This window comes from Oncorhynchus mykiss, chromosome 26 (assembly GCF_013265735.2).
Source record: "Oncorhynchus mykiss isolate Arlee chromosome 26, USDA_OmykA_1.1, whole genome shotgun sequence".
Classification (NCBI taxonomy): Eukaryota; Metazoa; Chordata; class Actinopteri; order Salmoniformes; family Salmonidae; genus Oncorhynchus; species Oncorhynchus mykiss.
Window position 1 is genome coordinate 25,722,391 of NC_048590.1, and position 22,890 is coordinate 25,745,280.

General features: G+C 43.3%; 2 protein-coding genes across 2 annotated transcripts; one reads left to right on the top strand and one right to left on the bottom strand.

The window, feature by feature from the left end:
* Positions 1 to 837: 837 nt before the first annotated feature.
* Positions 838 to 9,723, top strand: LOC110506479 (RNA polymerase-associated protein CTR9 homolog). The gene is made up of 22 exons (XM_021586117.2): positions 838 to 1,034; positions 1,444 to 1,542; positions 2,358 to 2,597; positions 2,695 to 2,812; positions 2,905 to 2,994; positions 3,080 to 3,336; positions 3,431 to 3,538; positions 3,629 to 3,865; positions 3,984 to 4,202; positions 4,980 to 5,163; positions 5,254 to 5,528; positions 5,630 to 5,717; positions 5,859 to 6,007; positions 6,117 to 6,233; positions 6,542 to 6,687; positions 6,779 to 6,850; positions 7,054 to 7,189; positions 7,397 to 7,540; positions 7,686 to 7,810; positions 7,897 to 7,996; positions 8,093 to 8,199; positions 8,302 to 9,723. Exons 1-22 carry the CDS (start codon positions 990 to 992, stop codon positions 8,744 to 8,746), a joined length of 3,501 nt encoding a protein of 1,166 aa, XP_021441792.1. The 5' UTR covers positions 838 to 989; the 3' UTR covers positions 8,747 to 9,723.
* A 1,075-nt stretch (positions 9,724 to 10,798) lies between these two features.
* Positions 10,799 to 18,326, bottom strand: LOC110506095 (eukaryotic translation initiation factor 4 gamma 2). The gene is made up of 21 exons (XM_021585510.2): positions 18,279 to 18,326; positions 16,883 to 16,965; positions 16,651 to 16,716; positions 16,443 to 16,568; positions 16,086 to 16,188; positions 15,854 to 15,985; positions 15,670 to 15,736; positions 15,432 to 15,583; positions 15,239 to 15,349; positions 14,973 to 15,155; positions 14,744 to 14,879; positions 14,504 to 14,658; positions 14,299 to 14,394; positions 14,053 to 14,181; positions 13,852 to 13,956; positions 13,530 to 13,745; positions 13,169 to 13,427; positions 12,872 to 13,076; positions 12,550 to 12,758; positions 12,316 to 12,437; positions 10,799 to 12,168 (listed from the first exon to the last, which is right to left on the bottom strand). Exons 1-21 carry the CDS (start codon positions 18,324 to 18,326, stop codon positions 12,103 to 12,105), a joined length of 2,769 nt encoding a protein of 922 aa, XP_021441185.2. The 3' UTR covers positions 10,799 to 12,102.
* Positions 18,327 to 22,890: the final 4,564 nt, after the last annotated feature.

Below are 22,890 nucleotides of genomic sequence, written 5' to 3' on the forward strand. Positions count from 1 at the left end.
TGCCAGTTTGCAGTGGGAAACCCTCAAGATGCTCTTCAGTGAGTGTAGCCTTTGCCTGTTTTGATCATTCACTGCCACACATCAAAACCAGCTGACACCCCCACCCCCTCCCCTCAGCTCCACCAATTGCTGGCTCAGGCCAGCAAACAATAAATCAGTTAATGGACTTTTTGAATTAACATTAGTCAGTTTAACATATCAAATGATTCTAGATCATCTGCATAACATCTCCTGTATAAACCAATAGGAAATCACCAGTAGCAATCAGATTCTTTAGGACAGGGCAGGGTCAATGAAGAACTGGGAACAGGTCACAGAAACACACCACAGATGATTATCACAATTATAACAGCTTTTATTATTATCTTATTTTCCCCTCCCTTAATCAATCATCAACCAATCAACCAATCAATTTTGATTGATTGTCCTGCCTTTCCTTCCCTTTCTTGTCTTTTATTATTTGTAGATCAGTCAGTCACAATGTACCCATGATACAGTACGGTTTTGATGTTCTCGAAATATGACCACTATGGAGCTTGACTTGAAAGGCATACTGGCACACTGCATAATGTACAAATTCTAGTTCCCTACTTTGCACATGCTAAAATAGTGAACACAACACATTTTATTATTAACAAACATTTACAGGTTTCTAAACAACAACTAGACCTACTACGTTTGAAAATAAAACAAAGACTACTGTGAAAATACAGAATGTTTCTCTTTCAGTTGAAAGAAGTTTGGGCTGCCAAGAAGAGAGAGAACAACAGCTGGATTAGTCAGGAGGACACTTTTATTTGCTACCGGTATTACACCAGTGGGTCATTTTATTCCGAACAGTCGCTCGCTGTCCTACCCGGACATTGTTTTGTGAACATCCATGTATTTGTTGTAGAGCGGAAGTGGAGCCAGATCCTCGAGACCACAGCGACAGCTGAACGAATCTTGGGAATATATTGGTGTAGGGACGTGGATTTCCATCAGCCAAGATGTCTCGGGGATCAATTGAAATCCCCTTACGGGACACCGATGAGGTAAGGACTACCTACCTACGCTGCTTTGTTTGACCGTGGATTGCTATAGCTAGCCTACTAACGTTAGCTAACGTAGTATTGCCCTGTGCTTGTTGACTAACGTCAGCCAGATCGCTAACAACTTCTGAGATTTTTTTACTTTTATTTTTTTTTATTTTTTACTATCAGTCATGAAAATGATGGGTCATAACCAAGATTTGAGTTGTAAAGGCCACCATGCTCTACACTGATATTGTCTTTCCGATCATTCAGTAAGCTAACTAGTAAATGCAGCCACTTCTTGTCCCCAGTCAAAACATTTCATAAATTAACTTAGCCTTTCTGATCAAGCTGTTTAGCCATAGGTGAAAGGTCACATGTCATGTTGTATGTGTACGAACTGGTGTTCACATAGACATTTGTTCTGCAGGTCATTGAGCTTGATTTCGACCAGCTGCCAGAAGGAGATGAGGTAATCAGTATCCTGAAACAGGAGCATACACAGTTGCACATATGGATTGCTCTTGCTGTAAGTATGAATACATAGACTGGTATGATAATTAATTTAAGCCTTAAGAAACGAAATGGTTGAAATGACAGTTGCACATATTACTCTCTATGAGTGATGCATCAAATACAGTTAGATTGTAATTTCTACTGTTATACCTGTAACTCCTCCCTGTAGCCCTGCAGGCTTGCCGCCATTTACAGTTATTTTAACAGTAACATTCCATCTTATGGCATACCATTGGAGAGGCGTGTGAGATATTTGCTGACCTGTGCCTGTTTGGAGACACTTCCTATGTTGGAGAGTATATCCGTGGACAGTTTTGATTAGGAAATTGTTGTCTGCATCGCCGAAGGAAATAATTGAATCCATTTGTTATAGGCTACCAAGGCAAAACCAAACATGGATGTCAATGTTTGGGCGCACAGACACTGTTCTACTACCCGTCTGCAGCAGCATGCTGCCCAATTGTGAGGCTGATTAGCTAGACAAACAGGTGTGAAACACGGAGACAAAACATGGAATGTTTTGATTTAGAGGGGGGTGGTAGCATCTAACAATTTAATGTAATTATTTCCTGGGCACAGTCCGGCGACACAAATAACAAGTTCCTTATCAGAACTGTCCACCAACCACGGATATACTCTCCAACATGGGAAAAGTGTTGCCAAACAGGTACGTGTCGGCAAATATCTCCCACGGTGTCTAAATGTTATACAGATCTCAGGAAATGGGCTATCCTCCCTGGTGAGTTATGTAGTTGCATTCACACTGACTGATGGTTTGTTTATGGATTGTTTGTCACCAAAATAAACACAGACATATTTTTCTTTTAGCTGGAGTATTACAAACAGACGAAGACGGAGGACTTTGTCAAGCTGCTGGAGGCGGCCCGTATCGATGGGAACCTAGACTACAGAGACCATGAGAAGGACCAGATGACCTGTCTGGACACCTTGGCAGCCTACTATGTCCAGCAGGCACGTAAAGAGAAGAACAAAGATGCCAAGAAGGAGCTCATCACTCAGGCCACCCTGCTCTACACCATGGCAGACAAGATCATCATGTACGACCAGGTAAGATAATCAGCTTAACAATTTATTGGAGAATGTGAAAGTTAATTTCCCCAACACAAAAAATCATAACCAAGAGTAATCTATTTGTTTGTAACAGAACCACTTGTTGGGAAGAGCCTGTTTCTGCCTGCTGGAGGGGGACAAAATGGACCAGGCTGATGCTCAGTTCCACTTTGTCTTGAACCAGTCTACCAATAACATCCCTGCTCTACTTGGTAAGTAAAACACAAAGGGAAAGATCTACCATTACAACTACAAAGGTTCACTTCGAAATGGGGCCTAACCACTATACATTTAATTTCAACAGGTAAAGCTTGCATCTCCTTCAATAAGAAGGATTACAGGGGAGCATTGGCCTACTACAAGAAGGCTCTACGCACAAACCCTGGATGTCCTGGTAAGCATTTCACTTCCACCTGTCATATTAAAATGAATAATATCCCTGGTCTCTCCTAATATACCATCACTATTTATCTTACCAGCCGAGGTGAGGCTGGGGATGGGCCACTGCTTTGTCAAGCTCAGTAAGCTGGAGAAGGCCCGTCTGGCCTTTGGCCGGGCCCTGGAGCTCAACTCCAAGTGTGTGGGAGCCCTTGTGGGCTTGGCTGTGCTGGAGCTCAACAGCAAGGAGCCCGACTCCATCAAGAATGGAGTGCAGCTCTTATCCAGAGCCTACACCATCGACCCCAGCAACCCCATGGTGCTCAACCACCTGGCTAACCACTTCTTCTTCAAAAAGGTGAGAGGGTTGTCATCTTATTCCTGGTATATAGTAGCATGTCTTGACTTGAGCATCGTTTATCATTCACATTGATGTACTTTCTTATTTTCAGGACTACAGTAAAGTGCAGCACCTGGCTCTCCATGCATTTCACAACACAGAGGTGGAAGCAATGCAGGCTGAGAGCTGCTACCAGTTGGCCCGCTCCTTTCATGTACAGGTAAACGCTAAGGCCTCAGTTTATTTTTCGGGAAGACTCTTGCTTTTCTAATTGAATGGGCATTACATCTCTCCTTCTTGTGTGTTTCAGGAGGACTATGACCAGGCCTTCCAGTACTACTACCAGGCCACCCAATTTGCCTCGTCTACCTTTGTGCTGCCTTTCTTTGGCCTGGGGCAGATGTACGTGTACCGTAGAGACAAGGAGAATGCAGCCCAGTGTTTTGAGAAGGTCCTAAAGGCCTACCCCAACAACTATGAAACCATGAAGATCCTGGGATCTCTTTATGCTACTTCAGATGATCAGGAAAAGAGAGACATTGCCAAAGTAAGTAAAACAGCTATGCGAAGGTGACCCTCACATGAAGTATTCACTTGTAACTCTGTAGATGTTAATCAACACTATTGCTAAAATCAATAAGATGTAATGTCTTTGTGTTCTGCAGGGTCATCTGAAGAAGGTAACCGAGCAGTACCCTGATGACGTTGAGGCCTGGATCGAGCTGGCTCAGATCCTGGAGCAGACCGACATCCAGGGCGCCCTCTCTGCCTACGGCACGGCCACCCGCATTCTGCAGGAGAAGGTCCAGGCTGACGTCCCCCCTGAGATCCTCAACAACCTGGGGGCTCTCCACTTCAGACTGGGGAACCTGGGAGAGGCCAAGGTACAGTTTAGGAGGATGGCAGAGCTTCCTGACTAGATTTAGACATTTACATGTTGTAGCAATGAATTCATGAACTACTAGAATGGCTATTTGTAGTTTCCTAACATGCCTTTGTGTTTGATGTTTGACAGCCATTGTCGATAGTGACGACATCGTGATGTCACATGGTGGTCTAGCATATTTGAATTTGACTGCACCTCTGGAGTCTGGCTCACCTTTATAATTCAGCCTGAAACCAAACAACTGCCAAACAGGTGAAGACAGGCTTTTCTTTCCCACCAAGGAGCCAGAGTTTTTTTTTGTTCCTGTTTTAGCATACGGCAGACTGTACTATAGTGAAATCCCATCACGCCTTTTTTTAATTTTGTCTGAAACTATCGGAAAGTCGCCTAATGAAATTACAATAGACTACACTTGATACGGCTGTAATATTCGTTTTTAGCTCCTATCGGAGTATTTTTATGAACAAGAGAAACATTGCTCTCCCAATTTTGTAAATCGTTCAACAGCCTAGACTAGATAAATAACTAGGCCTAGCAATGTGTCCTTTATAGTGCCTTCTTCCCGCCAATTGACTGACCTCTCCGTGCTCAACGCGCACCCCCCAGATTATTATTATTATTATTATTATTATTATTATAATTTTTTTTACAGTACAATTGTATATCAATGATGTTTGAACAGGACGATGTGTCATTCCAGACATCGCCCAACCCTAGTAGACACAACAGAGCTATAAATAGATTTCAGGGGTTTGTTCTGTCTGTCCATGTTTAGAAATACTTCCTGGCCTCTTTGGAGCGGGCCAAAGCTGAGGGAGAGCATGACGAGCATTACTACAACGCCATCTCTGTCACCACCTCTTACAACCTAGCCAGGCTCTACGAGGCCATGTGCGAATTCCACGAGGCGGAGAAACTCTACAAGAACATCCTGAGGGAACATCCCAACTACGTTGACTGTAAGCACTGAAGACACACTATACTTTTTAGTTAATGTCTGTCTCCTTAGGGTGTGTGCGTATCAATTGGTCCTTTGTTGTTGCTTGCAGGTTACCTGCGACTTGGCGCAATGGCTCGTGACAAAGGAAACTTCTATGAAGCTTCCGACTGGTTCAAAGAGGCTCTGCAGATTAATCAGGATCACCCAGACGCCTGGTCCCTGATTGGGAATCTCCACTTGGCCAAGCAGGAGTGGGGTCCGGGTCAGAAGAAGTTTGAGCGTATCCTCAAGCAGCCGTCCACTCAGAACGACACCTACTCCATGCTGGCCCTGGGCAACGTGTGGCTCCAGACCCTGCACCAGCCCACCAGGGACCGGGAGAAGGTACGGCAGAATATCAGTTGTTTTGATGTGGAGCCATAAATCATCACTGTCAGAAACATTGCCTTCATCATTTGTCTGTGTCTGTGGTTGTGTCCCTCCAGGAAAAGAGACATCAGGATCGAGCCCTGGCCATTTACAAACAGGTCCTACGAAACGACTCCAAGAACCTTTACGCTGCCAACGGCATAGGTTTGTTGGCCTTCACTCACTCATTGTATTCACATAAATGCTTAATACTCAGACTTGACTGTGTTTAACTATAAGCATGTATTTACCTCAGATAACTATTAGCGTGTAAATACCTCAGAGTTTGCCGTCTTTTCTGTCCAGGTGCCGTCCTGGCCCATAAGGGCTACTACCGAGAGGCCCGTGACGTGTTTGCCCAGGTGAGAGAAGCCACAGCTGATATCAGTGATGTCTGGCTCAACCTGGCCCACATCTACGTGGAGCAGAAACAGTACATCAGCGCTGTGCAGATGGTAAGGCTCTGTACTGGCTCATGTACACACTGCAGAGTTCTTTTACATTCCTATGTTTTTACTTGAGGAGATCTATTAAAATGTCTTATCCACTCTTTGTGGCATTTAGTACGAGAACTGTCTGAAGAAATTCTACAAGCATCAGAACACTGAGGTGCTGCTGTACCTGGCTCGGGCACTCTTCAAATGCGGGAAACTCCAGGAGTGCAAACAGACTCTGCTGAAGGTGAGATTTGTGTGAAATGAAGTGTCTCTCATTCCTTTTAGTAACCCTATGGCTGGGATTCATTTCCCTGAGCCTGTTTATGTGAAAGGAAGGTGACCCTTGTGTGAATGTCCTGTTACTAGGGTTGCAAAATCTTGTGAACTTTTTAAAACATTTCTCCCAACATCCCGATTGGAGGATTCCTGGGATCAGAAGGGAATAAACAGGAATTTCAGGATCCTTTCTGGGAAACTAGGGAATTTATTGAAAGTTCCTGGAATTTTGCAACCCTACCTGTTGCTCACTGATGTGGCTGGCTGTGTCCCCAGGCACGTCACGTGGCCCCCAGTGACACGGTGCTGATGTTCAACGTGGCCCTGGTGCTGCAGAGGCTGGCCACTCTGGTGCTGAAGGATGAGAAGAGTAACCTAAAGGCTGTACTCAGTGCTGTCAAAGAGCTGGAGCTGGCCCACCGGTACACCCTAAACTCACTTTAACACTTCTCCTAAAATAATCCTTCACTTTTCTCAGCCTAATCTTCTCTTTTCTGTTCTCTTTTGTCTCAGGTATTTCAGCTACCTTGCCAAGGCAGGTGACAAGATGAGGTTCGACCTAGTGCTTGCCTCTACTGAGGCCAGGTCAGTTTGAACAAATATCTCCCCTCTAAAATCCAAATGCAGGCCAGTACTTACTTCATAGCCTTCAGTAAATCAATGAACCACTCTTAGCCAAAATTCTCATCACACCTCAGAGGAATTTAGAGGGGTGACAGCTGAGCCCAGCCATCAGATGTCGGGCTAAGCCTGGATTGTGAGCTGTGTTTGTGTGGGGGTCGTTGCAGGCAATGCTCTGACCTGCTGAGTCAGGCTCAGTATCACGTGGCTCGGGCCAGGAAGCAGGACGAGGAGGAGAAGGAGATCCGGGCCAAGCAGGATCAGGAGAGGGACTTCCTGCGCCAACAGATGCATAAAGAACAGGTCTGTCTATGGGATGTCACATCTCCACAAGTCCCTCATCCCTTCTATGTTGTACTTGTAAACCATAATGGATAAGCAATTTAAGTAAACATACCTTACTTGAGGCTGGGATGTCTTGAATAACATGTTTCTTTGGTTCACTGTAAATGTATTCCTTTATAACAGTGTGACTAACCCACTGACCTTTTTTTCCTGCTGCACCACCAGGAGGAGAAGAGAACCAAGCTGGAAGAGGATCAGAAGAAGCTGCTGGAGCAGAGAGCCATGTACGTGGAGAAGACCAAGGGTCTGCTCTCCTTCGCCGATGGAATGAAGGAGGAAAGGAAAGAGAAGAAGAAAGGTGGCGGCCGAGTGAGTGCAAATGTGTAGAGAACAGCTAGTGCAATGCAGAGGTTTGTGTTGATCAATGATTAGCTCATGGCACATCAGATCGATATAAATCTCAAACGATCTAGGGTGCAGTGTGACTATATTGTTCTTGTTTCGTTCTCCCCAGCGCAAGAAAGGAGACTTTGATGAGTTTGTCAACGATGGCTCTGATGAGGACCTGCCAGTGAGAAGGAGGAAGAAGAGGAAGGGTGGCAGCGGAAGTGAGGAGGAGGGCCGCAGGAAGAGGAGGAGGTGAGACTGCTGTGGAAAGTGTTTTATTTGTAGTGATCGGTAGGAAAATGGCCTGGTGTGAGTGGCACTGTGACTGTGTATTTCAGACCCAACAAAGGGGGTGACGATGGCAGTGATGATGAGGAAGGAGGCTCACGGCCCAAAAAGCAACGCAAACCCAGAGCGGGCGGCAAGAAGATGCAAAAGGTCAGTTAAATCTAGGTTATCTAGGTTCTAATGGTATTTTTTAACCCAAATGACTGGCCTTAGGCCCAGAGATGTAACAGTTCTGTTCTTGTCTAGTACGAGCCTGTGCCACCATCTCTCAAAGGCAAGATCAAGTCGAAGGCCATCATCTCATCCTCCGACTCTTCATCAGACGAGGATGGACTGAAAATTGCTGAAGACAGGTGAAGGCATAAACTCATTCGTACATGAAATGCTACATGAAAATACAACTCCGGAGGGTTTTGTGCCACTAATTCAGAATTCTTTGTCTGTTGACCACCCAGAAACCCCAGAGACAGTGGTTCAGGCTCTGATAACGAGGGCGGACACAAGAAGCGCATCGCCTCCGACAGTGAGTCCGACGGGGGCCGGAACCGCTCTGGCAGCGAAGCTGGAAGCCCCCAACGCTCCGGAAACTCGGTTAGTGACTCCGGCAGCGGCGCTGGAAGCCCCCAACGCTCCGGAAACTCGGTTAGCGACTCAGGCAGCGAACGTCCAGTGAAGAGGAAGAGAGTGCAGCAGCAGTCTGACTCAGAGCAGTCTGATAACGAGAGCAAGAGGAGCCGCTCTGGGTCGGAGAAGGAGTCCCGACCTGGCTCACCGGCCGCAGCCTCTGGCTCTGAAGCAGGTTCTCCGGCGTGCTCCCCACACCGCTCCGACAACGGATCAGAACCAGGGGGCTCTGCCAAAGAGGCCTCCAACCACGGCTCTGGCTCTGACAGTGACTGAGGCCTCAAACTCAGAACTGACTTTTTTTCCTACAGAATTTTTATTATTTTTTTTAACAGATTTTTGTAAAGGCTTTTTTCTTCCGTCTTGGTTTGTACCATGAAATTGAACTGAGCACATGCAGTGTAGCTTTGTAGCCCTTAATGTGGGTTGTCTTTACTAGTTTTTGGTCACCAGACTAAGACTTTTGCATTGATGCTGTACCTCATGTCCTTTTGTTTTGTTGATGATGGATGGAAAATTTGACTTGTAAGTAGTCTGACGGCTGATTGGAAGAGGTGACGTCACAGAAAATTAGTAAATTGACCCAGAGTTGGGACAAATTATATGTAGATAATAAACAAACACAAAATAAATATTAGTTTTTTTTCTATTTCTGATGAAGATGCTTGTAATGACATTGGAAAACCACTTGACACTTATCTTCTGATTATGGGGTAAATGTGTTGTAATTGTTTAGGCTGCATTTTCCTTGTTTTCTGTATCAACATGACCTCTGCCATTCAGAAAAATATTTTTGGCAAACCTAAAACTGCCATATTACAAGTTCAGCTTCAATAGTGAAAGTGTATATATGTGCCATTTTTTATTTAGGTCCTCTATATGGATACAAGAAGTGCTAAGTAATCTGGCGGCACGCCTAGGTGATGCAGTTGTAAATGTATTCGTAGAGTTTGAGACACATCGAGACTCCAAATACATGGCCCCATTCCGGAGGTACCGCAGTGGGGTGGATGAGGCAAACACATGTTTGTGAAGAGGTCCTGTCTGTGGCCAGCTTCTGGAACTGACAACACCAGATCAGGGTATGTCTGACGGGGCTGACCGAGCCTGTCTGAAGAACATATGTTGTAGCGCACTTGTCAAACTCGTTCCACAGAGGGCGGAGTATCTGCAGGTTTTCACTCCTCTCTTGTACTTGATTAGTAAGGAACTCCCCTCACCTGGTTGTCTAAGTCTTAATTAAAAGGAAAAAACAGAAACTAAGCCCTCCATGGAATGAGTTTGACACTTGTTGTGGAGGTTTTCTCAGAGTTGTCACTGTGTCGGTAGCCTAAACATGGTTCTGAATATGGGTTCCAGTGTAGCTCTGTTCAAAGTGCAGATGGACTGCTTATTCTAAGAATAATAAAAGCTCATAAGGAAATGGGACTATAGAAGTAAAGTGAACAACTAGGCCTTGGCTATAGCCCAAAGTGCATTGCGAATACTCATCACAAGTCTGAATACCCCCAGCCCACTAAATACACTGATCAAGTGCCTTATTTAGCTGTGGACACACTGTATTAACATACAACTGCTACTAATGGGCCTTATCTTCCCCTTGCAACCACTTACTGACATGCAAAAATGCTACAGTACTATATTTAAGCAATAAGGGCCGAGTTGGTGTGATATATGGCCAATATACCATGGCCAAGCATTGATGCAACGCAGATTGCCTGGATACAGTCCTTAGCTGTGGTATATTGACCATATACCACAAAACCCAGAGGTGCCTTATTGCTATTATAAACTGGATACCAATGTAATTAGAGCACTAAAAATAAATGTTTCGTCATACCCGTGGTATACGATCTGATATACCACAGCTGTCGGCCAATCAGCATTCAGGGGTTGAATCACCCTCTACATGCTGCGTTACACCGTCCTTTGCGACCTACTTCAAGAAGTAAGTTTCTCACAAAATGCATACCACATGTGGGCACTTGAAGTGTTCTCCGTCAGGATCAGTCCGTTGCAATAAAACCATTCAGTAGGGGAATGGTCCAACAAATAATGGTGTGACAATGTGCTATATTAAGGCAACTCCTTAAAAATCAAAACAGTTAACTTCCATGGTAACCGGAATTTCTGTAATTGTTGGGCATTTCTCGTAGGCCTACCAAGAAACAGGAAGTGTTTGAGAGCTTGCCTTGGTCATTGGGGAGTTATACATAGCAACTATGTACTAATACAGTAGTTGCAGGACTTTATAAACCATAAATGGCCTGTTGGGTTCACAGTTACATATCTGAATCTAGGTGAAATATTACACAGGACAAGTCTAAGTGAACTCAGTGTTTAACTTTATTTAAAAAAAGTTAAGCAATAGTGGTACACAAGAACATTCTTAGCAGTTACAGAACATTACAGTAACACTTTTACAGAAAGTTGTACAGATGTATACCTCGTGATTTTATTAGATCATAAGTTGAGATTATAATTTTTTAAATCTTGATAGAAACAATAAATATCTGGATCAGACATTATGGCAAACAGGCTTCAATTTTTCACACGAGGGGGGGGGGGGGGGGGGGGGGGCAGAGTTAAAGTGTAACAAAATCAAATTCATTTCTCATGTTAACTTTATTCACCAATTAAAACATGTTGCACTTGTGTAGTTTGAAAATTGTTGCATGAGAACAGACCGTGTGCGAGTTCATTTTGCATGGCCCAATGCCACAGGTGGGTTAGTTTGCAAATGTTTAGACCATTCCATTGGTCCTTAAGTGAAATCACCCCTCAGCTAGGGCACCGAGCCATGCAAAACCAACTCACACATTGTTTGGTTGTTCCCCGTAAAGAAAATTCAAGTATCACAATGTATGACAGACACAGCGGGAGGTACACAGCAACGAGGGTTGATAAATTAACAAGGCCGCATAATTTCATCTCTCCCAGGCGATGTGCCATACAGCCACAAAAGCACTTAAAAAAGGTTTGAATTTGAATTCTTACAATCAGGATATTGTGCAAGTAAAACCGTTTTTTTTTTATTACAGACTTGTGCATTAGTCCAGACTAAGTGTTTTCACTTGAAATGGAGACATTAAGCAATTCAAACCCAACACATGAAGCCCATAATGAGGAGGTAGAAACACAAGCAAATATAAACCATTAATGTTATGGTAACCAATGATTACAGTTGAGGATTCTTTGTAACAATCAAGGGATGAGTGAATATTGCAACGACTCATGTATGACGTTGAGCAAAGTGCATCTCTACAGTGTTGCTAATCGGCTAACAACAACAAAAATAAAAGCATAGCATTCAGCAGCAGGAACAAGGCCCTTGCAATTCAATTGTCTTGGAGAAAAACAACAGTCTAGATTCAAAGCAGCTGATACCATTGATCTTAAAAGGGGCTCTTAAAACAGATGGCAAACCATTATTACGCTTAAGCGCTAGAAAAGAGCCACAAGGGGGGGAAACTAAACATGCATTGGCTTATCATGGCCAAAAACTTGATAGCGGAATGAAGTGTTGCAGTGGTTAGGTATGCATATCATATTGGGACAGGGAAGATGGGAAGGAAACAAAAGCGGTATTATATCAATAGCATTTCTGCACCATTAGGCTTTTGGCTGGTTCTTCAGTCAGCTTCCTCCTCAGACTCCTCTTCCTCAGCAGTCTCCAGCCAGGTCAGCCACTGGTTCACCTTCACAGGGAACATACCATGAGCCAAAACAGAGATGCAGTACCCATTTATGTGGTGTTTTCTAGTCTAATAAAAAAGCCAGTTTAGTATGCACCTGTAATGGTGTGAGTTGCAATACAAATTGTCTGGGAGTAGAAATGTAATTACCTGGAATAATGCTTTCCCCTTCCCAGGAAACTCTTGAGTTATGTCTTCTTTCCATGCAAGGAAGGCTTCTTCTTCAATGATTTCCATATCATAGAAGTGGACAAAATAGCGCAGTAACATTCCTAGAGAAATAAAAATCTATATTTTTAAAAAACTGAACAAAAACCCTTCTAGGCAAATGCGCTTGCATAAAATTAACCCAAGTAATAATTTGACCATGTGACCTGTACGTACCTTTAGGGAAAGTGTTTGCATTGCAGTGGACCTGCAGTGCGTAGAGGGCACCGACTTGCAGATCCTGGTGATCATGCAGGAACTTCTGCATCACTGGCTTGAAGACCAGCAGCAGCTGCTTCTCCTGGTCCAGCTGTTCTTTAGTGGGGGCTGATAACTGGTCTTCTTCCTCACTGGCATTTATCTCTTGGGCAATGTACTGCAAGAAACTGGAGGGGGGGGGGGGGGGGTGAGCAGAATTCAGACCTAGTCTTAATAACATGCATCTCAAGATGCATAACCACAGAACTCTGCAATGTGGGCATTAGCCCTTTCCCCATACCTGGTCATGAGGATATTGACGAAGCCCTTTTCGGTGTGGAGCTTAGGGGAGATGTTGTCCTTGATCCACTTGTAGATGCACTGGGGAGAGGGGTCTGCTTTGATCTGCTTCAGCAGTTCCTTTTCCAGCTTCATGAGTGGGAATAAGAAGCTCAGGCCTTTGCCCTCCAAGATCTCCAGCATGCGATCCTTGTTTTGGTCGATTTCTGCAGATTTTGGCAAAATCACAACAATCTTGTTAAAATGTGAAAAATTGACAGAGCTTTCTAGGCTAAGGGTTTAGGAGAGGTTGACATACCAGGCAGCATCTTCTGCATGTTGACCTTGCTTTGCTGGAATAGATCAGTGAGCCACTCACGATCCTTCAGCTTGGCAGTCTGTTGCAGACAAAGCAGGAAGAGGGGGAAGTGGGTGCCATTCTCCAGAGGGTGGGCTAGCTCGTCCATGCTCACCAGCTCTGCGATGATGGCTCGCGCTGCAAACTGGGCCAAGTAGGACTTCACCAGAGGAATATCCACTTCGATCTTGGGACACTGGTCCAGAACACTGAGAAAAGCCTGTAAAAAAAAGTACACAGGCATGTGGTAAGTAAATTCACTGAACAGTAGAACCTTTGATATCTTACAACAAAAGCTCTTTGCCATGACTGGAAGACTGACCCGCATGAAGCTCTCCCCAGTAACAAGGCCCTCTGTGCGGAGTGTGTGGATCAAGGTGCTGGCATGCTCCTTGTCTTCGTCTGGGCAGTCAAGAGAACAGATCACGATCTTGCTCAACATCTCAGGCAGGAAGTATTTGGGAGCCTTCATCTCTCTTACACTGTTCACAGCTTCATCAATGTTTTTGCTGTTTAGGTAATCGGTCACTATGGTCTCCTGATAAGACATAATATGGACAAAGACTGTTAGCGTTCGGAAATCCTTCTATGGGGCAAAAAGTACAACTTGAAGGAGTTCCTTGAGATTGTAAAATGGAACATACGGTCATCTTAAGCAACTCTTCCTTTGCAGGAGGCGGTTTCTTGGTGGTCTTTGGAGGTTTTTCCTGAATTGGAGGAGGGTTGGTTTTCAGACCAAGCAGAGGAGGCTGAGGAATGATAAGACCGTTTAGAGTGGGCAGACTTTAAATACACATCAACTCCAGCTGAATGCTATAAAAAGCGGTATGCGCGTTTGTCTTTACCTGTCCCAGTGGTGGCGTTTGAGTGCGTGGAGGTTGAGCACTTGGAGGAATCATTGTTGGTATCTGCGGCTGCAACTTTGGCACTTGGTTTGTGTTGAGAAGGAATGACTGTGCCGGCCTTAGACTGATCTAAGACAGGGAATAGAGGGTATTATGCATCGTTCTCATCTTTTGCATTAAAGTATTTTGGCTTGTTGCCTGTGCAAACGGTGGTTTAAAAGAGTGGGTATCTACCAGGTGTTGTACCTCATCAGCGTTGAGCGATCCTTTCTTGATGAAACGCGGTGCCATGTCCTTAGACTGAGCCTGCTGTTGCTGGTTCTGGAAAATTGGATTCTGCCCCTGGGAAAATGTTTGAAATGACTTTAGATGCAATGCCATATCCATCAAGATTTGAGCAGTCCAATAATATTCAAAAGCTACTGCTTTTAGTAAAATGTGCAACTGTCACCTGGTTAGATTTGATGAAGGGCTTGCCTCCCATCTCAAACTGAGACTGGGTAGCAGGGGCTGTGTGCCCGTTGAAGAGTGGGTTGGTGCGGTGACGGCCCATGGTGGGCGAATACCGGTCCTGAATCACTCCAGGGCCTGTGCCGATCCCACTTCCTAGTAGCCAGAACACACATTAAAATGTTGGACAACAGGACAGCAATAAATTCAAACTACTCAGGAGCGTCAGTCATGGATGTACCTGGCATCTGTCCAAACATATCCGCCAACCCGCCAAGAGTTTCCCTGTCAAGTTTCAACCTAGGCATGAAGGGCCCCTCCAAAAAGAAGTCAGTTCTCATTCCCTGTGCCATTGGTGGAATAAAAACACCCAAATCCTGCAAGACACAAAGCAGAAGTGTATTAAGACACACTGTGGCATTACAGATTCATAAGATTTGGCTGCACTTAATAAAGAATGGTTAACTAACTTTTACTGCTTCCTGACGAATCTGGTTAATCGTCTTTGGTCCATTATCGATAAAAGCTTTGCGAGCCACCCAATTGTTCTCCCGCAACTCCACTGAATCCTGCACCAGGAAACGAATCCTTGCCGGCAAGTCCTTGTTGTTCATTAAGGATTTCATACGACCAAAGTACTGATCCATTAAAGACTGCAAGAGAAACAAATTAGTCACGCCCAAATGGAAAAGAATATTAACAAACTAAATAAAATGACTCGAGAGTATATGCTTACCCTAGCCTTTTCATGATCTAGTCTAGGCCCCACTGTTCTCATTATCTGACAGAGGCACTCCAAATCTTCCCCCATATCCTTAAGTTGGACTCTCTTCTTCTTTTCCAAAAGCTGAAATAAAGACAAAAGATTAGTTAACATGTATTTCATAAGGTTTAACATTGTAAAAACAGTACTGATGTATTCGACTTACTGTTTTGATGCACTTATGAAGGATAGATTCATGGATAAGATCGAGTTTGCCAAGTTCCCCAATGAATTTGATATTTCCCAGCATCTTAAACTTGGCAATGGCATGCTGCTCTTCTTCCTCAGAGGTAAGAGGGTTGTCATTTTTGTCATAGACTGAGGGAATAGAAAAGAGCAAAGGTTAACACAATCAACCACACAGGGCACAGAAAATAGGCACATTTTTTCAAATGTTCACTCACTTTCAACATTTCTGGCGCGGTTCTCAAATTCATCTTGAAGCTTAGAAATCAAAAGTCTCCTGAATGTCTGCAACACACATTGTTTCCAAATGAAAAGATTAGACGGGGTGAGAAAAAAAAAACATGATACCATTGTCTATAATAGTAGTAATCAATCTGTGAGGAGGATGACAATGATGCTTACGGTGCTTTGTTTTTGTGACGTTTGGATCTCTGGCGATGGGCCGTCAAAGTTCGGTGCGTCCTCTGCCAAGCGCAGACATAGCTGTGCATAAAGCGAGCTATACTTGGGCTCTTCGAGGGCTTTGTCAACAATCTGTTTGAAATGAGGTGATGTACACTGAACAGTAAAGCCATTTTCCACTCGATCAATAAACATTAATGCACACAGAGCTAAGAAATAGATTTTAAATTACCAGCAAGATCACTCCTTTTAGGACGAGTTTTGAATCTACGCCCACATTCAGGAGCTCAAGGCATAGCTTGTCAAATTTCTCAGGGGTCAGTTTATTAAGTATGCTGAGGATGGAAAGAATAGGAAACATGAAAAATACTGCATTCTGAAGACAAGGCATTATCTGGTGTTAGAAAATGGCACCACTAACACACATTCACTGAAATCTGCTGACTTGCAAATGGGCCAGTCATTTCTAATGGATAAAACAAAAAAGCTATGGGGCGCCAACCAGATTCAAGTTGGAAAACAGCCTACAAGATAACATTTTTATTTGAATCTAATGTGTGTAGCCACAATTTATTATGGGATTACATACCCTCTCACTTTCCTGAAGATTGCATCATGTCGTTCTTTTTCATTGGAGGCATTGGCATCTCGTCTAGTGCTTCGTGAAGGAACCCATCTCTGAACGCTAGATCCTGGGGCTTTCCCCAGGAACTCGCTGCAATTAACAGCATTAGTGACATCTGAAGTAAGATTGTTTGGAGTAACATTACATTTTGGTAAAATGGCTTGAATAGTACCTGTTGCCGACAGTCTTGGGATGGTACTGAGAGGCACCCCTACCTCCTCCCCCACCCGAAGAAGCACTGTGGAACAAATATTATTTACTTGAAGAATAGTGTGAAAAAAATGACATAGCTAGGACTATTAAAGGTATAATCTATTCTACACTATGTGAAGGATATCAGTAGGAAGTGAAACAACGACCTGAGGACTAAATTGCATTTAGCCCTAAACAAGTTACAATCTTACCTGAAACGAGAAGCACCCCCTTCTGCAATCACACTCTCCACTTTGGCGGCTTGACAACGATGAATTCCCGAAAATAATAATATTCAATGGGTGGGGGTAGGCAAAAGCGACCTGAAGAAAATGCATGTTTAGAGTACAAAGTAAATTAATAGATTGACGCATGGCATACACTTCCTGCTAAAGCACAGAGTTGGCTAGCTTCACTCGCAGCTAACGCTACACATCCTTTGTTGTAAATGGCCAGTAGCTAACTACTGGTAGCCTGACTCATTTAACTAACTAAACAACATGACAAGGACATGGTAATGCTGAGATTCCGAATCCATGGCATGTTTAGCCATCCATGTATATTCTGATCAAAGGTGATCTGTTTATTAAATTATAACTAACTAGCTAGCTAATTAATTCTACCGGTAACTAGCTCATCATTTCCTCTCTGCCTGTTGGTTGTGGTGGACTAGTTAACTACGTTAGATAGCTAGTTATCAAGCAGTGATATCACTTTCAACATTATTGTCAACGGTCTTGTGATACAATATCAACATTTACAAAGTTTATTAGCTAGCCAGATAGCTGCCATCATGATGTTACATGAAAATAACAATATGCCGGTTCTGTGTGGCAAGTGCTTAATATTAGTAGTATATTACCAATGGCAAGACTCCATGTTCTACTAATGTGTCGTGATAAATTGTAGTTAAACTGCTAGTTAGGTTATAGACTGCTATCCAGTTAGCATACGCAGGAAACGCCACATTGGAAAGCTAGCCAAGTAGCTAGGCTAACAATCGGAAGCCATTTTAAAACAGTTAAACGGCCAGCTAGCCAAACCTAAACTTAAACACAGACTAGATGTAACGGTCCTACCTTCACCGAAGGAACGTCAGTTTTGTAGGTTGTGTGGTTTCCAAATGTGAGAAATAAAAATAAAGAAGGAAGGACCCTGTTTGGTCGTGATTAATTAACTGGAAATACTGAAATAAAAAGCAGTGCGTTCCAGGGCCAGACCTCGCACTGGTGAGAAGAACGCTGACTGTAATCTACGTCATGCGTTGATGGGACTTTATTTACTGGGCTGCCAGCCTTTGTATCACACGTAAAACAGAATCAAATACTCCTTTCTCAAGCTCACCCACACACACACACACATATATATATATATATATATATATATATATATATATATATATATATATATATTGTAAATCCCTAAATAAAAAAGGTAGTTTACTGGGTCAGTTTACTGGGGGAAATACACGCATTATGTATTTGTGTTGTATTCCTGGACTGAATTCATGAACTGCATTCTCTCTCAATTGTTATAAAGACTTTTTATCTATGGTACCACCCAAAATCCGTAAACACGGGCACCCTCATAGATATCATCCTAACCAACCTGCCCTCCTGTCTTCACCAGGATCTCAGCGATCACTGACTGCCTCATTGCTTGCGTCCGTAATGGATCTGCGGTCAAACGATCACCCCTCATCACTGTCAAACGCTCCCTAAAACACTTCAGCGAGCAGGCCTTCATAATCGACCTGGCCCGGGTATCCTGGAAGGATATTGACCTCATTCCGTCAGCAGAAGATGCCTGGTTATTCTTTAAAAGTGCTTTCCTCACAATCCTAAATAATCATGCCACATAAAAAAAATTGAACCAGGAACAGATATAGCCCGTGGTTCTCTCCAGACATGACTGCCCTTCACCAGCACAAAACCATCGTGTGGCGTACTGCATTAGCATCGAATAGCCCCCGCGATATGCAACTTTTCAGGGAAGTTAGGAACCAATATACACAGGCAGTTAGGAAAGCAAAGGCTAGCTTTTTCAAACAGAAATTTGCATCCTGCAGCACAAACTCCAAAAAGTTATGGGACAATGCAAAGTCCATGGAGAATAAGAGCACCTCCTCCCAGCTGCCCACTGCACTGAGGCTAGGAAACACTGTCACCGCTGATAAATCCACGATAATTGAGAACTTCAATAAGCACTTTTCAACGGCTGGCCATGCTTTCCATCTGGCCACCCCTACCTTGGTCAACAGCCCTGCACCCCCCAGAGCAACTTGCACAAGCCCCATTTCTTCTTCACCCAAATCCAGATAGCTGATATTCTGAAAGAGCTGCAAAATCTCCCTACCCTGGTCAACAGCCCTGCTCCCCCCAGAGCAACTTGCCCAAGCCTCCCCCATTTCTTCTTCACCCAAATCCAGATAGCTGATGTTCTGAAAGAGCTGCAAAATCTCAACCCCTAAAAATTTGCAGAACTAGAAAATCTGGACCCTCTCTTTCTAAAAATGATCAGCTGAAATTGTTGCAACCCCTATTACTAGCCTGTTCAACCTCTCTTTTGTATCGTCTGAGATCCCAAAGATTGGAAAGCTGCCTGTCATCACCCTCTTCAAAGGGGGAGACACTCTAGACCCAAACTGCTACATACCTATATCTATCTGTACCCTGCATTTCTAAGGTCTTCGAAAGTCAAGTTAACAAACAGATCACCGACCATTTCGAATCCCACTGTACCTTCTCCGTTATGCAATCTGGTTTCAGAGCTGGTCATGGGTGCACTTCAGCCACGCTCAAGGTCCTAAACGAGATCATAACCTCCATTAATAAGAGACTGTGCAGCTGTACTCATAGACCTGGCCAAGGCTTTCGACTCTGTCAATCACCAAATTCAGACTCAACAGCCTTGGTTTCTCAAATGACTGCCTCGCCTGGTTCACCAACTACTTCTCAGACAGAGTTCAGTGTCAAATCGGAGGGCCTGTTGTCCAGACCTCTGGCAGTCTCTATTGGGGTGCCACAGGGTTCAATTCTCAGGCCGACTCTCTTCTCTGTATACATCAATGATGTCACTCTTGCTGCTGGTGAGTCTCTGATCCACCTCTACGCAGACAATACCATTCTGTATACTTCTGGCCCTTCTTTGGACACTGTCTTAACCAACATCCAGAGGAGCATCCAGCATCACTACTCTGGACGGTTCTGACTTAGAATATGTGGACATCTACAAATACCTAGGTGTCTGGTTAGACTCTAAACTCTTCTCACATTAAGCATCTCCAATCCAAAATTAAATCTAGAATCGGCTTCCTATTTCATAACAAAGCATCCTTCACTCATGCTGCCAAACATACCCTCGTAAAACGGACTACCCTACCGATCCTTGACTTTGGCGATGTCATTTACAAAATAGCCTCCAACACTCTACTCAGCAAATTGGATGCAGTCTATCACAGTGCCATCTGTTTTGTCACCAAAGCCCCATATACTACCCACCACTGCGACCTGTATGCTCTCGTTGGCTGGCCCTCGCTTCATATTCGTCACCAAACCCACTGGCTCCAGGTCATCTATAAGTCTATGCTAGGTAAAGCCCCGCCTTATCTCAGCTCACTGGTCACCATAGCAGCACCCACCCATAGCACGTGCTCCAGCAGGTATATTTCACTGGTCACCCACAAAGCCAATTCCTACTTTGACCGCCTTTCCTTCCAGTTCTCTGCTGCCAATGACTGGAACGAATTGTAAAAATCACTGAAGCTGGAGACTCATATCTCCCTCACTAGCTTTAAGCACCAGCTGTCATAGCAGCTTACAGATCACTGTACCTGTACATAGCCCATCTGTAAATTGCCCATCCAACTACCTCATCCCCATACTGTTGTTTTTTTTCTTTGTTTTTTCTTCTCCTTTGCACCCCAGTATCTCTACTTGCACATTAATCTTCTGCACATCTATCACTCCAGTGTTCAATAGCTAAATTGTAATTATTTCGCCACTATGGCCTATTTATTGCCTTACCTCCCTTATCTTACCTAATTTGCACACACTGTATGTAGGCTTTTTTTCTACTGTTTTATTGACTGTATGTTTTGTTTATTCCATGTGTAACTCTGTGTTGTTGTTTGTGTCGCACTGTTTTGCTTTATCTTGGCCAAATGTGAACTTGTTCTCAACTAGCCTACCTGGTTAAATAAAGGTGAAATAAAAAATCTAAAATAAATAAATAATTCCTTTAATCCATTATGTCAGAGTTAACTGTCTGAAAAAAATCTAAGATATATATATATATATATATATATATATATATATATATATATATATATATATATATATATATATATATGTATGTATGTATGTATGTATATATATATATATATATATATATATATATATATATATATATATATATATATATATTCTATTCTACCTATTTGTGTCCGAGCTATTGTAAATGTGAGTTTGTGTTTTTATATCATTATTAGTTGCACTATCTGGATACAAAAACAGCAACATCTGTGGTGGTCTCCCATGGTTAAACCACTCTTCATTCAATTTCTGTAAAGCCATGGGTAGTATGCGGTCCTATTGGCCCGAACCAAAGTGTACAGGATGTCGACCCAGACAATGTGCTCATTTTCCAGTGCAGTACATTGATTGACTGGGGGTCCGGTACCTCCAGGCAGTATGTTTAGGTTTAGGAGACTCACTTACGTTTTGAAATCGCTGAAAGAGAGTATTGGTTTCATGTAGCCTATTGTTGTGAGTTTTAAGGGATTAAACTTGATTCAGTGGGCTATTTTACGATTGTCCTGAATTTCAGTATTCTCATTCAGTGATTTTAAAACGTCAACACTTTTTGATTTACAGTGTAGTGTATTGTACAGAACGTTCTACTCCAGGATTTCACAATAGTCATGATGAACTGAGAGGAGTCCCAGACTATGTTGCTGAAAGAAGTTCCTGGAACTTGCTTGTTGACACCATTGCTTGTTGACACAATTAATAAAAATGCTCATAAGGTCATGTTGAGTCAGATCCTCATGCCTCCGGTAAATGGCTACTGGTGCTCAGGTTTCTTTTTCTTTTTCACACCAAACATACAGTTCTTGACTTATTCACTGGCTGTACCTCAAAGCCCTCCACCAGGGGCTGAAACTTAAATTCATCTTTCTCTTGTCAATGTGTCCACTGGTTTTATATACCGTTTTGTGTTTGTCAAGGTTCATTCGATTATATCACGGTCGTTTAGAGCACTCTGATTACACACTGTGTAATCTGTTTTCTAAACAACTGGGCACAGATGTCAATTCAATGTCTATGACACCTTGGTTGCATGTAATTTCATTGAAATTACATTGAAACAGTGTTGATTCAACCAGTGAGTGCCCAGTGAGATGGAGCATAGCCCTGTATAAAGGTTTGAATTATCAAGGAAGTTCACTGAGCATTGTGTTTCTCCCAAGTATATTTACTCTTGGAAGCAGAGGTTCTTGAGACCGGCATGACTCAAGGCTAGACACATTCCATTCTGCCAGTCTGTACCTGTCTGTCTCTCTTATAGTGTGTCATCAGCCCAGCCCAGCCCCATTGTCTGCCACAGTAGGCATTAAGCAATGCCAGGATGGAATACACAGACAACGATAGACACATTTAAGATTTCTTATGCTTACTGGCAATCCTTAACATTGAGCAGGAAGTGTCACGTTCTGACCTTAGTTCTTTTATTATGTCTTTGTTTTAGTATGGTCAGGGCGTGAGTTGGGTGGGTTGTCTATGTTAGTTTTTCTATGATTTGCAATTTCTGAGTTTGGCCTGGTATGGTTCTCAATCAGAGGCAGCTGTCAATCGTTGTCCCTGATTGAGAACCATATTTAGGTAGCCTGTTTTCTATTGTGTTTTGTGGGTGATTATTTTCTGTTGTGTGTCTGCACCAGCCAGAACAGTTTTCGGTCGTTTCTCTTTGTTATTTTCGTGTTCATTCTAATAAACATGGACACATACCACGCTGCACCTTGGTCCTCACCTTCTTCCACCAACAACGGCCATTACAGGAAGCTGCTTTTCCTACATATATTCTGCTAATTAAATTGCACTCCTCTCAGTGGTGATGCTGCTTTCAAGCATGTCTATTGAAAATAATCGCATCAGGTGTTAAATTGTGCTGATATGAGCCATCTGAAATGTATGGTGGACCAGAAGACCTTGACACAGTA